Genomic DNA, 13,195 nt, shown 5'->3' with positions numbered 1-13,195 from the left:
AGAGCGTCTTTCACAACAAACATACACCTGCTCTTTGAAATAGTACGTGTGATTCAACTCAACTTTAATTTTCCAACACTACAAATAACTCTGGGATGAAATCATTAGTGTGTCGTTTTCATCCATTTGTCTTTAAGAAAAGTTTCCATTTAAAGGAAAGAAGATTAAATATTATATATTCACACAGAAGTGATTTTACACTAATAGTAACTTCCTGGGAGCATCTGAGCTATAATATTACTTTGGCCAAAAGTAAGAGTTCACCGCCTCTGGGAGGTCTTTCAAAACATCTTACCATGGCTAACCAGAGCAACCTCAGTGACAGCAGCTGCATTTTATTAGGTTCTGAAACTAACTAAAACTATCCATCACCGACTTGTCAGCTTAGTGACCAGAAACTGAGACACACACTTCCTTTAAGGAGGAAGTGTATGCCACTGTCTCCAAAATGGATTTATTTAACAGCTAAAATAAATGGAGATATATTTGATGACATCTGAACACATGATCGCATCCAGAACAGACCTCAGGACATTCTGAAGAAAACTGAAGTATCAGTGATAGAAGAGATGCAAGAGAGAGAATAGAGTGAAGCTATTATACCCTTTAATACCAAAATGGCTGCAAAATGGACAGAAAGATAAATAGCAGGAAACTTCCAGAATGGCAAATGAGACAGCACTCCAGGTAAACATCCCATTGTCCCTGTGTCCCAGTCTTATTGCTCACAGGGATATGAACTCACAATCCTCATCACGGAGATACCTGTTTCTCCAAACAGAACAGTTCTGTGAAGTTGCTGTGCGTATCAACAACTACTGACTTCCTCTAAGTGTAATAATCTCAATAATCAGGAGATACAGGTGAACTGTAGTAACAGAAACAATGTCAAAACCCAGTCACCACACTATGAAGGGGTATGTTCTTTGTGTTTCAGGTGAAGTGGTCTGATTTTAGGCTCTACAGTTCTTGATCAAAAGCAGTACTAAATGGCTTCTACAAACACCATACTGCTTTCAAAGGCTGTAACATTTGCATGTATCGCTGTTGCTATTTTATTCCAAGAAGAGGCAAAGAACACGTCATCTCAGCTGAGCAGGAGAACAAAGCACCCTCACTGACGAAAAAGCACTAGGAAGCCAAGTTCTCTCTTAAGCGCACATAGAAACTGGAGGCCACTAACCAAGCATCTACTGCTGTCACACAGTAATTGGCTAGCTTAGCAGTTAGTGCACACACAAGGATAAGCACTTCCACACTACACCGCTATTTTTCTAGCTGCCTTCCATACATGCATGCACTTGAGTAGGTTTCTGGAGTCAAATTTACACTTTGACATGGCTTTCTTGTTGTTTTGCAATCTATCGTACCACTAGCAGTTGCAACTACACAGCAGACAATTCTGTTGCAGAGGATGACTCCTTAGGAAGGGAGATGCAGAACTGACACCCAATCAGATGCAAACCTACAGAAGCTTGTTGCACCTGGCATTTTGTAAACATAGCCACAACATCCTCATATCATCAGCCTTACTTCAACACTAAATTCGAAAAAAAGAAAGTCAAAAGTTACTTGTTTATTTGGATAGTCCTTTTCCCAGTAGGTTACCTACATGCAATTTCTCAAATCCCAATATAGACCTCATAAGGCTCTTACTGGAGGGAATTCATGCTCTTCTGTGAATTTGTAATTGTCATGGGCAAATGGGCAATTACAGGAAGGAACTGAACATCCCAAGTCACCATATGTCACCTGGCAGCTTTGATTGCAGATGTTTGTAAAGATTTTTCATTCTGCTGCATTATACAGATACTGCTTAGCACCAAGGATCAGAAAGCAAGTAACAAGCCAATCCAGAATTCCTCACTCGCCCATTTGGTTTCTTTATCACCAAAGCTAATGCTAATTTTTCCATTTAATGGGACCACAATCAGACCATTAACTCTTAACAAGCCAAGCCACTATTGATTTAATTGCAAATATTATTGAAAGAAAAAATGTTATCTTGTTCCTGTGTTGACAATGAGCAAAGCAGTCAGTTATCATCACAGGAACTTAATGTCTTGTTGGCATCACTACTGGTGTGGTGCTTTGCAAGGAATTGTTTTGTAGACATGCAAATGAAACAAATAGTAATGCTGGAAAGTCTCAGCTGCAGTCAGAAAGGGGAAAAAATGCATATACTTGAACAGAGTGGAAATATAATTGGCTAGTTATCTTTTATGCTTCAAATCTTAGTGATTTATAAAGATGCAAAGAATGCCGTAGTGTGTTTATTATCAAGGTAAAGCAAGGTGCTTTTGGGCATGCAGGTTTTATGCCAACTTTTAGGAAGTCATAGGACCATATAATATTTTCATAACCATACTTCACAGTGATGACAGCATTTGAAGCCCACCTCTGTGTAAGAGTCAATGTCATTACATCACAGATCAACTTGGACATAGGTCTTCTAAGGCACTAACTAGTGCTATCTCATCACGTATTACCTATGAAGATGGAAAACACTACTAAGGCTCTTGTACTACCCACACAAGAATGTTAGATCTGTTCTAGATAATTTCTTATAATTGTCTTTACTCTGGATTACTCTTAGGCTTACTAAAGAGTAAATAAAGAACTTGTAAGATCTGTATTTCAGATCACCTGCTCTAGGCATCTACATTCTATACCTTGTATGTATATATCCAAATATAACATGGAACAAAATATAATCATCTTTTTTCTAACACTTAATTTAAAAACAAGAACCACGGAAATAAGTTTAAAACGTAAAACTAAAAGTGAACCCCACAATCTGGTTTCTTATGTATAAATTATAGAAAAGTGTGAAATAGGCAAATTTGAAAAAAAGAAAAAAACCATGAAGTAAATATTTACTCTGAGGAGAGTCTGTGGGTGTTCTAAAAGAAATACAAAACTATTTTAATTTGGGTTTCACTTCAGATGAAGCACTGAAACACTAAGGTACAATGACTGGCTTCAGTCCATACTTCCAAAATGTAGCGAAGCTTGACCTAACATGTCTTTCAAAAGCTTGAAAAATAAGACAAGTTGGTCACATCTAGCATTTACCATTTTTCTAAGGGTGGGGGCTATGAGCAGTGGCTGAGAAGGTGAATGATTTTCATTAAAGCATTTTGTGGGATACTCACTCTTTACCCCCAAATCATTTAAATGTGCTGTGGAAAGCAGTGAGTAATGGAGTTAACAGCGAGTAATCAAAGAAAGCTTCACATTCTCTTTGAAAACTGGTGTCTTTGTTTCCTCACATAGAAGAATATTCATCACCGAATCTGCCCTTGAAAATGGTAATATTTGAAGCAGAATGTGAACTGTCTTGAACTCTAACCTACATTTACATCGATCCCCTCTTCTCAAAGTATCAGAAATGACAGAGATGACTTCAAATCCTAATTATAATGACCTGTTTCACACCCTCAGTGCATTAGCCACCATGCTGCATGGCATGTCCTTGAAACACACAGTGCTATGGGGTGCTGGGGTGAGGTTACAAACCCATCCATCTCCCAACAACTCCATTATACTTATTACCTAGTGAGTTACCAGTTCATTTTCATAAAATTGAAGGTTCTGGTTTGGAAGAACAGACACTAACACGCATTTCACTTCAACAATGAGAGATTCTTTGGGAAGAAGAAAGTCTCATCCCACTCTTACACCACTTAGTAATATAAATAAGAGCTACAACTGAAAGCATTAACTTAGAGAAGACTTCAAGAAGCAAAAAATTATAAGGAACATTTAAAAAAAAAAAAACCAAGACCAAGGCAACAATTCAATCTTTGAGATGCTTTGACATTGAAATGTCATTAATTACTTCACTAGTTACAGACAATGACAGCAAAACCCTAATAAAATTAAACCTTGCATCAAAATAAGTAAACTAATATTATACAGCTTCAAAGAAGAGTAAAAAAACAGAACAAAGAGCTGAAGGCACACAGAAGCTGGGGAAGGGAGGAATATCTAATATGATAATTAAACACTAATAATTCTAGAGTAAAAATCTTTCTAAGTCTGTTGGTCTCTTATGCATAGAAATTAAGGCACAATTTGTAGGTGATGCAGTGGTTTGGCTGAGTATCTTGAAGGATGTCAGTTATTCCTTTGTGTGTGGTCCAGTTGCAAGAAAGGAACTGCTTTGCCTTCCCTACTCTCTTACTAAAGACTTAACTCCCTCACTTCCCTGTAACTCTTGAAAGGGGCACACGTTTCCTTGATATTGCAAATGTTTGTAAGACATTCCAATCACAGAGCTGCGCCCTGCAGTGAAAATTACCTCCTGACTGAAGGCAGCAGACACCAATGGCAGAAGAAGCTGCACTTTTACTGTTTCTTTAGCCCCCAAAAAGGGAAATAATCAAAGCAGCTGGATATGGTGTATGTCATCAGCAGTACACATTATATAAGCTAACTCACACAATGTCACTTCATAAGTGACATGTTATCACAACAAAGGCAAAGCTGACAACAAACGCCCTTTGGAGTTAGGAAGCATCAAGGACAAGACAAGTACAAACTCCATAAAGATCTACTGCCTTGAAAGTTCAGTGGTGGAGCTGGCAGGATGCAGCGGAGAGTGCTATGGAGTGGCTGTTGTACGACCCATAGGCTGTGGAAAGCAGATGTCCATATGGATAGCAGGAGGAGAAAGGGTGGAAGCATGAGTTTTCATGCATTTTACATTGCTAAAAACCATCATACACAATATCAGCGCCTGACCATGGTATCAAGGCCTACAACAAACAGCCACATGCAGGACACTCTACTGCTTTCCAACCTAAAGGATGTTCCTGAGTTATGGTGAACTTCATTCAGCAAAATGGATCAAGTCTAAGTGTCCTGCAGATACCACTAAGACAAATACTTATTTAAAACATTTAGGTTGATAGGTTCTGTTGCAACAGAGCAAATTTTGAAGACAAAACTTTGTGAGGCATTTTTTCGCTATGAATTGAGATTTTTTGAAAAAACCCCCGTTTAACAAACGATTTTTTTAACTTTTTCTTTTATGACTTAAACAGCATACATCTGTCACTAAGAAGAGACAAAATCCAAGAGAGGAGTTTGATAAAGAGACACAGCTTTCACAGCTTTCAGTGAGAAGAAAGTTTTTACATGTCCAGCAACGTATTCAGCAATTTAGCATGGCAAAAGATTTGATACACCATACCACGTGCAGTTGTTACTACGAGGACTTACAGGTTGCTTTATCGAGCGCAGAAATGTTGTCTATCTAGATCAGCCATTAATTGCAGTCATGGACAGTAACAAAGACAAGCTTGCCATGACATTTTAGAGAGTGCTATGATTGCTCTGAATTACAGCTTTATTAGCTTTCATGTGCTTTTGTAGGCAAGTGAAAAAAATCCAAGCTGAAACTCTAGGCCTCTTTCTCCTTGAGAAATGTCCTAGCCAGGCAAATACAAAATTTCAATGCAGTTAGTTGCAACATTCTCAAAATAAATTAACTCCTGCATGTGTGCCACACTGACAACATCACAGTTCCAGAACTAAAACAGACAGAATTGATAAGTCTGCTAACTAATTACTGCTTATTAAGCTTGGGCACGTCTTCCCAAAAAGCCAGGTAAGTTTGTCAGCTCTGCAAAGCCACCAAAGATCTAATGACACTCTCTGCAAGAATGGTGCTTTGCCAGCGTACCCTGGTTAGATCGTCCTTGGTCAGTTTGGTGGGTACAAGCAAACAGACATCCACCCTTCTGCTGATAATGCACTGATGCAGTAATATTGCTTTATGCAGGAAATAGGCAAGGTGATGGTAGAAGACGAAGTAGCAATGCTTCGTGTGCTACGGGCATTAGAAGAAAAGTGTTTTCAGAAAGAATCCTAAAGGTGAAATTCACCTCTAGGCAAAGGGCCAGCACAAAGCAAAGGATCTCAAAACTAGCTCAATGTGGTGCTTAAGTAATTGACAGGCTCCACGCCAGACTTGTAGGTGAAGATTAATTTCACCCTCAAGATGAGGAAGGAGCATTTAAGAGAGCCAAATATGAACAAAAAACCCCATGAGGTCAGCAACGTATGAAGCAAAGCAAAGGAGCAGCAGGTTGCAAGACAACTAGATCAAGTGGGGTGGGAAGGACATTAATAGAGAAGCCAGAGTATTTTGTTGCCTCGCAATTCAAGAGCCAACAAAGAAACCATAAAAGAGACAAAGCATTGGGCATAGCATTTCAGGGAGACCCTTTTGTACAACAGAGTTGGTTCATTTTTCTAAAGAGAGTGCTTCGTGAGAGTAAAAGTTGTTAGACCAACTAACAAAGGAGAACTTCCCACTCAAGACAGCGAAAACAGCTTTCTCAAATGAGGGATCTTAACTACCCAGAAATGGACATGATTCTGTTAATTCGAAAAGCACCAAAGTGCAGTTTCCCTTTAAAAAATGTATTCTTATTACACTGATGTTTGAAAGACATACTGTGTCAAAATGTCTTCTCCAAAGTTATGCATTAACTAAGCATTATCTTAGGTTTTAAAAATCTGTCCTGGTTTCAGATGGGATAGAGTTTATTTTCTTTGCAGTGGCTGGTACCGTGCTGCGTTTGGGATTTTGTCTGAGCGTAGTGTGGATAACACACTGATGTTTTAGTTGTTGCTAAGCAGTGCTTTATCCTAATTTAAGGATTTTCCGTTTCCCATGCTCTGCCAGGGAGCAGGTGCACATGAAGCTGGGAGGGAGCAGAGCCAGGACAGCTGACCTGAACTAGCCAAAGGGATAGTCCAGGCTGTACGACATCATGGTCGGTACAGAAACTGGTGGGAGCTGGCTGGGAGGGGTGGTCGCTGCTGGGGACTGGCTGGGCATTGCTCAGCGGGTGGTGAGCAATAGCACTGTGCATCACTCATCTTTCTTGGGTGCTATTTCTCTCTCTTTTTCCTATATGCATTTTCATTACTATTATTATTGTTATTCTTATTCTATTCTATTTAATTTTAGTTATTAAACTGTTCTCTCAACACACAAGTTGTTTTTTTTTTTTAGTTCTCCTCCCTCTCCCACTGGGGGTGGAGGAGTGAGTGGCTGCGTGGTGCTTAGTTGACAGCTGGTGTTAAAACCAAGACAAAGTCAAAATCAGTATTTCCAATGTGGTGCTATGCTGGTGTCATATTCCATTCCTCAAAACAGGAACATCTATAGTATTTACTCTTTCTCACCCTCTCGCAGTAAGGCAGCACATGTTGCTCTGATGGCACTCTTGGCCGTCGGGACTGCTGCTGCACCTGGGCTCACTCAGCATGTTTTCAATCTTCTGGACTAGGTATCTCAGGGATGGTCTTAAGCAGACCTTATTAATTGAAATCATTCTGAAAGGATGCAGATCCCTTCTGTAGCATCAACACAGGAAGACACCGCTGACTATGAAATGAATTTTCTCTCCAGGCAAAACAGCTTTTTGAAGGAAAGATTTTTGTATCAAATTTGTAATAGAACTTATTACGCTTAACCTTTTTTCACTAGTTTGCTATGGAAGCAGTTAAATGGTTTTTTCAGTTATTCCATAAAGAACATGAAGACAAATTATAAAGGATTATCCACTTTGGCACTGTAGTGAAGCTCTGAAAGAAGTGTCTCCATCCAGATTTGAGGATCTGGATTTCATTCCTTGCAAACCCAGATTTCCCCCCTAAGAGGACCCAGCCAAATCTTTGTTTTCTGATGAACAGCAGAAAACCTGTACTTCCTTCTAGTTACACAATGTTACTAGAGAGACTGTGTAAACATACATACAATCATAATTCTGTTAGTTTACACACATTCCCATGTGAAAGACCTGCATGAAGCAGAAGCAGAACACCGAAATAATGACAATAGCATAAAGTGTTGCAAGACATTTACAACACTGTAAATAATTAAAAATACACACACATTTACAAAATGAACAAGTTCTTTTTTGTAAAAATTAAACATGTTGAAGATTGAAATTGCAGCTAAATTACACAGCCAATCCTTCTTAAGCTTGTTAAGCAACCAATAATATACCTTTTTCAGACAACCATGCTACTTCAGCTAGCCCTCCTCAAACTGCAGTGATGTGCTGAACTGGAGGAAGACATCAGGCACTCTGTATGTCAGCTCAGCCTTTAGAATCAGCTCATGGTGACTTGTAATGAAGCATGCATTTACTGTATTCTTAGTCTTTAGAAATGCTGGTATTCAGAGTTTTTCCTTTCTTTGTGCTGAGAGATCCACTTTATTAACCACAGGTATGCTTTCTAGTAGTGATTTTTGTGGTATCTCTGGTAACCTGTAGTAAAGTAGAGACGTTCAGAGGATAAAGCCTCTGTGTGCTTGTGTATTAAGAATCCTATGAACCCACGGTCACTATCTCTACAGACCTGCATACAGAGTAACCGTTCACGTTGTAACAATTGCTTATTGAAACTATTCTCTTATTTCATACTGCAGACATGGATGGAATCAAAGGCAGAAAACAAAACTTCAGATCATGACCACAGAGCATATTAACAGAGGAAGTACAAAGAGGCAGGGAGATGCTGCACATTACATGCTGCTATGGTCCATTTGGAGGACTGGTGTGTACACTTCCTCTGGGGCTGACTACTGCTAAATATCTAAGAAAGCTCTGATGTTCCGTCTCCACACAGGCACATCATCAGCCCTGCTGGCACCAACCTGCCTGGCACCTGGGACAGCCTCAAGAATTACAACCATAGAAATGATTAGGATATTTTTTAATAGCTACTTTTACTTGCAAAGCACCAGAAACAGATAGGATACTTTTTCTCATGTGAAATTTTTGTCCAAAGTGAAGATAAGATTACATGAACACACTGAGACCACACAAATTCCCTACTTTTACCTCTCAGAATTACACAAATATGGCCTGACTTCAACAAAAGCTCTGAGAACTAGTCACACTGTAAAAACAACTTGCACCATGAATCCTTATTACTGTCTATGGCAGGGTTAGCAAACCTATGCCAGAGCATTTAGACACTATCAATGCCCTTCTCTGCTTAAATCACCAGAAGCACAGTATTGACGGGAAACTCCATAGAAATGTCTTTCCACGGCACATCAGACAAAGAACGGTCAGAAAATAGCATTTTATAAAACACTAATGGATTTTGTTTGTTAATAAAAAGCAACCTCTGCCAGAGGCATTTAAACAAGAATGATGCTGAAATTGAGATGAATGCTCTGGTAAGTCTTACTGCCGGCTTCATGCCTATAAAGAAATGTAATAAAGTGAAATAGGTATGTTGCTATACCAATTTGTATTTTTTTTCTTACCCCATTAAATACTGTTAAGAACTTACATTACTTACCAATGCCAGCAGCAACTCACTTTATGAATGTAAATTAAATTAAATTTTTATTCTTTATTAATCTAACTTGTATGCCCGTGCTTTGTGTTTTAACTATTCGAGACTTCAAATAAATCTGTAATGTGTTACGAGAGCATAATAATATAAATGTCTACCTTTTTCAGGAACCGCACTCCATAGGTAAATATGTAAAGGTAAAACGTAAATCTCCACCTGCAAAAAGTAAAAGAGATTAACTCTGGCATACCAGTTTTACATACTTTACAGTTCAACATATGATTTCTTATAGCACTGCCAAACCACCACACCCTGGTCACGTTTATAGAAGTTGAAGCCAAATTCTGGTCTGGTTTTATACAACTTTTGTTATCACACATTGCGCTCATGTGTCTGCTTTTTCTGGCCTCCCATTAGCCCTCTGAAAATACTCGCTAATTTCATCTAAACATAACAGGAAAAAACAAGTTTTTCAAGAATAATTAAGATTTTTAAAATTTTATGAAACCTAGCAGAACCGTGGACAGCAGAGGACAGTTTGCATGCCTATTGCAGGGAAGTACAGTCGTTATTAGACACCAGGACAATGATAGTAAGAAATTTTATTAAGCCTTCAATGGTGACTCTGGAGTGCTGCACATCAAATACAATCTTTAGTAATGAAAAGCATCATCTCCAATGAACTGGAATTTTGCTTAGCCGATTCCAGCACTTCACTCTTGGTTTTAGGGAGTGCATTTGTGTCAGATAAATATGATGGATATCTATCTCCAATTTACATCCACTTCTAATGAGTTTTCTTGATAAGGATAATTCTATGTTTTCCCAAGTACATATGAAATAATACTAATTTTTCTTTTCCGATAGAAGCAGACTAGAAGCTAGGATCAAGATGCTACAGAAAGTGAGAGACACCAGCAGGACATTTAATACTAAATAAGCCTCCCCTCCACATCTTTCTCCCTACCCCAATGAAAGAAGACATACAGAGTACCTTCCTATCTTTTGGACCCATTACTGGCTTAGGAAAGAAGAGTCAATGGAAGCATAAGGAAACAAAATCAAAACCTCATGCAGTGTAAATTCTTAGAGGAATTCCTGGATCTGTTTGCCAAGGGTTGGAGTGACTACACGAACATGTTTGACATAAGTGAGTATTATTCATAACGTTTATAGCAGGATGAGATTTAGCTTCCTTAGTGTGAGGCAATATTGCAGCGTGAATCATCTTCAATGACATATTTTACAGCACTTACAACTTACTCTCCACTGGCAAAAATACTAGCCTACGGTTAATTGGCATTGAAGCATGTTCAGATGTTACTGGAATGGTTTCAAAACTGAAAATTCTCCTGTGTAAAAGAAGGTTAATCCAAACTTCCCCCTTCAAAGCCACAAGTATTTAGAAAGTAAGTCACACCATTCTTTGACACAAGTTGAGTAGAGTGTAAGAACATCAATCAGATTTAAGTGTGATACTGAAGCTGAACAGAAACTCTCTCATCCTGTATCCTCTACAGCACTGCAGAGATTAATTTATGCAATTGATATGATACAATTACCAATCCTTTCAAGGGTTCAGTCACACTAGCAACATGGCTTGCCACTTTCATGCTGGCAGTTTCCTTCAGACACTGCAAAAATACAGTACTCTGAGGCAAAATGTTAGTTTTGCTGGTAGAAACTTTCAGATCACACAGAAGGAAGAAACAGCAAGGACAGCAATAAGAAGGAAGGCTTTATTTGGGTAACAGCTTTCTTATTAGGGTGGTCCTATGGCCAGGAAACCTGCCATTCAACTTCAAGGTTACATACGTCATCTAGTGTAAGTCTGAAGGCTGTCATTGAAAATAAAAATATTAGGAGGGAAAACTGTCTAACTTAATCTCACTGCTGAGCACTCCCAATGCCCTTCTTCTACTCAAGTGTGCACTGTTATGATAAATTCCTCACAAAGAGGTGTTTTTTTTTTAAATCCCCTCAGTATTTCCTTTATTTCACATTTCTCCAAGCAAAATTAGTAACCTGTGGGAGGACATTTGTAGTTTGCTTTTAGGAGATGCAGTATTCCATGGAGAAGTTCAAAGGTATTCTCAAGAGTTTCAAATATTTTAACATTTAAGTTGTAGATGGTGGATCTCAGGGATTTTCTAGTCTGCGTGGACACCTGGAAGATTGGTTGCAGTATCTGCTGCAGCTATTACTTCAGAGGAACTAAAAAGGCCATTTCCTGAAACAAGCAAATTCCCCAAGAAACACCGATATCCCCATCTAACTTTCCATCCACCTCCCAAAGCATTGCCACTGCCACAGGGATGTGCTAAAGCTATGATGGACTGCCCCGTAGGAGAATCTCTGGAGTCTTGGAAAAACCTCAGAGCCAAAAGCCACCAGATATTATTTGGTTCTGCCAAAGACAATCAGCTTGCTCCAACTGTTTGAATGCTACAAAGGTAACACGTGCATACAATATATGATAATATATGCTATTGGTCTTTTTTCCTCTTTTTCTCTAACCTGCCAAGTCTACTTGCATCAGAAGATAAAGCAAGGCTCAGAATGGAGTGATAGATAAAGCTGGTCAAAGTGCTAACTTCTAAGAAAAAATAAATAATATTGCTAGAAAAATTTCCGTGTTCCTAATAAACAACACCCACAAAACATACTCAACATACTTCTGGCTTGGCCAAACTGCAACAAAGAAAAATTCAAAACAAAGTCAGAATTGGCCCCCAGCATGTTTATCATCATTAATCAGCTGACTCTGGTGGTAGCAGACCTACAAAGGACTTCCCACGGCTTTCTCTGTACCAGGCAGCTAGCTGCCTTTTCTGTGGGCTTCAAGGAGAAATTCTGCAGGCTCAATACCCCAACTGGGATCTCAGTCCTATACAAAGAAGTTCAAGGAGTTTCCCACATTGTTTTAGCACTACTTGCAGATGGTTTACTGCTGCAATCAACAGCAAAATATCCACCGGCCAAGGTCAAATGAATGAATGCAAGAAGGTTTGGAAGAAAATTAATTTTAAGTTATTAAAATATTTATTATTATACATTAAGTGAATATATCTGGTCTAACTAGCTAAGTAACTTGGTTTGGTAACTAAGTATGTTTATCATTTCAGTAAATGTTGCATATTAACTTTGAACACCAATGATGCTAACAACTGGAGGTATTTAATTTGTAACTGCCTTTTTAATTAAAAAAAAGTCAAAGATGTAACTAGATGCTTCTTACCTACAAATTAGCATATACTGAGATCTATAAAATCAACATTAAACTAAATCAATAGTTAAGACCACTGTTCCAATGCTTCACAACCTTCTCTGTAAAGTAGTTCTTCCTGATATCCAACCTAGATCTCCCCTGTGTGGGGCAACTTAAGATCATTACCTCTTGTACTGTCACTTGTCACGTGGGAGAAGAGACCAACCCCCCCCACCTCTCTACGACCTCCTTTCAGGTAGTTGTAGAGAGCAGTAAGGTCCCCCTTCAGCCTCCTTTCCTCCAGGCTAAACAACCCCAGTTCCTTCAGCCCCTCCTCATAAGACTTGCTCTCCAGACCTTTCACCAGCTTTGTTGCCCTTCTCGGAATACACTCAAGCACCTCAAAGTCCTTCTTGTAATGACAGGCCTAAAACTCAAGGTGTGGCCCCGCAAGTGCCGAGTGCAGGTGAACAATCACTTCCCTCCGCCTGCTGGCCACATCATTGCTGATAGAAACCAGGATGCCGTTGGCCTTCTTGGCCACCTGGGCACTCTGCTGGCTCATGTTCAACCAGCTGTCGGCCAGCAACCCCAGGTCCTTTTCCTCTGGGCAGCTCTCCAGCCACTCCTCCCGAAGCCTGTAATGCTGGA

The 13,195-nt window shown here is 39.2% G+C and overlaps 1 protein-coding gene across 1 annotated transcript in view; it reads right to left on the bottom strand.

Moving 5' to 3' along the window:
* The window catches only part of CERS6 (ceramide synthase 6), a 90,752-nt gene that overhangs the window by 50,825 nt on the left and 26,732 nt on the right, over positions 1-13,195 (bottom strand). Inside the window, exon 4 of the mRNA XM_010131421.1 lies at positions 9,495-9,552. Coding sequence (XP_010129723.1) covers positions 9,495-9,552 — 58 coding nt within the window. The remainder of the gene's footprint in view (positions 1-9,494; positions 9,553-13,195) is intronic.

Source organism: Buceros rhinoceros, unplaced genomic scaffold (genome assembly GCF_000710305.1).
Source record: "Buceros rhinoceros silvestris isolate BGI_N320 unplaced genomic scaffold, ASM71030v1 scaffold470, whole genome shotgun sequence".
Lineage (NCBI taxonomy): Eukaryota > Metazoa > Chordata > Aves > Bucerotiformes > Bucerotidae > Buceros > Buceros rhinoceros.
The sequence above is the reverse complement of the archived record's forward strand: the minus strand, read 5'-3'. Positions and strand labels throughout refer to the sequence as shown.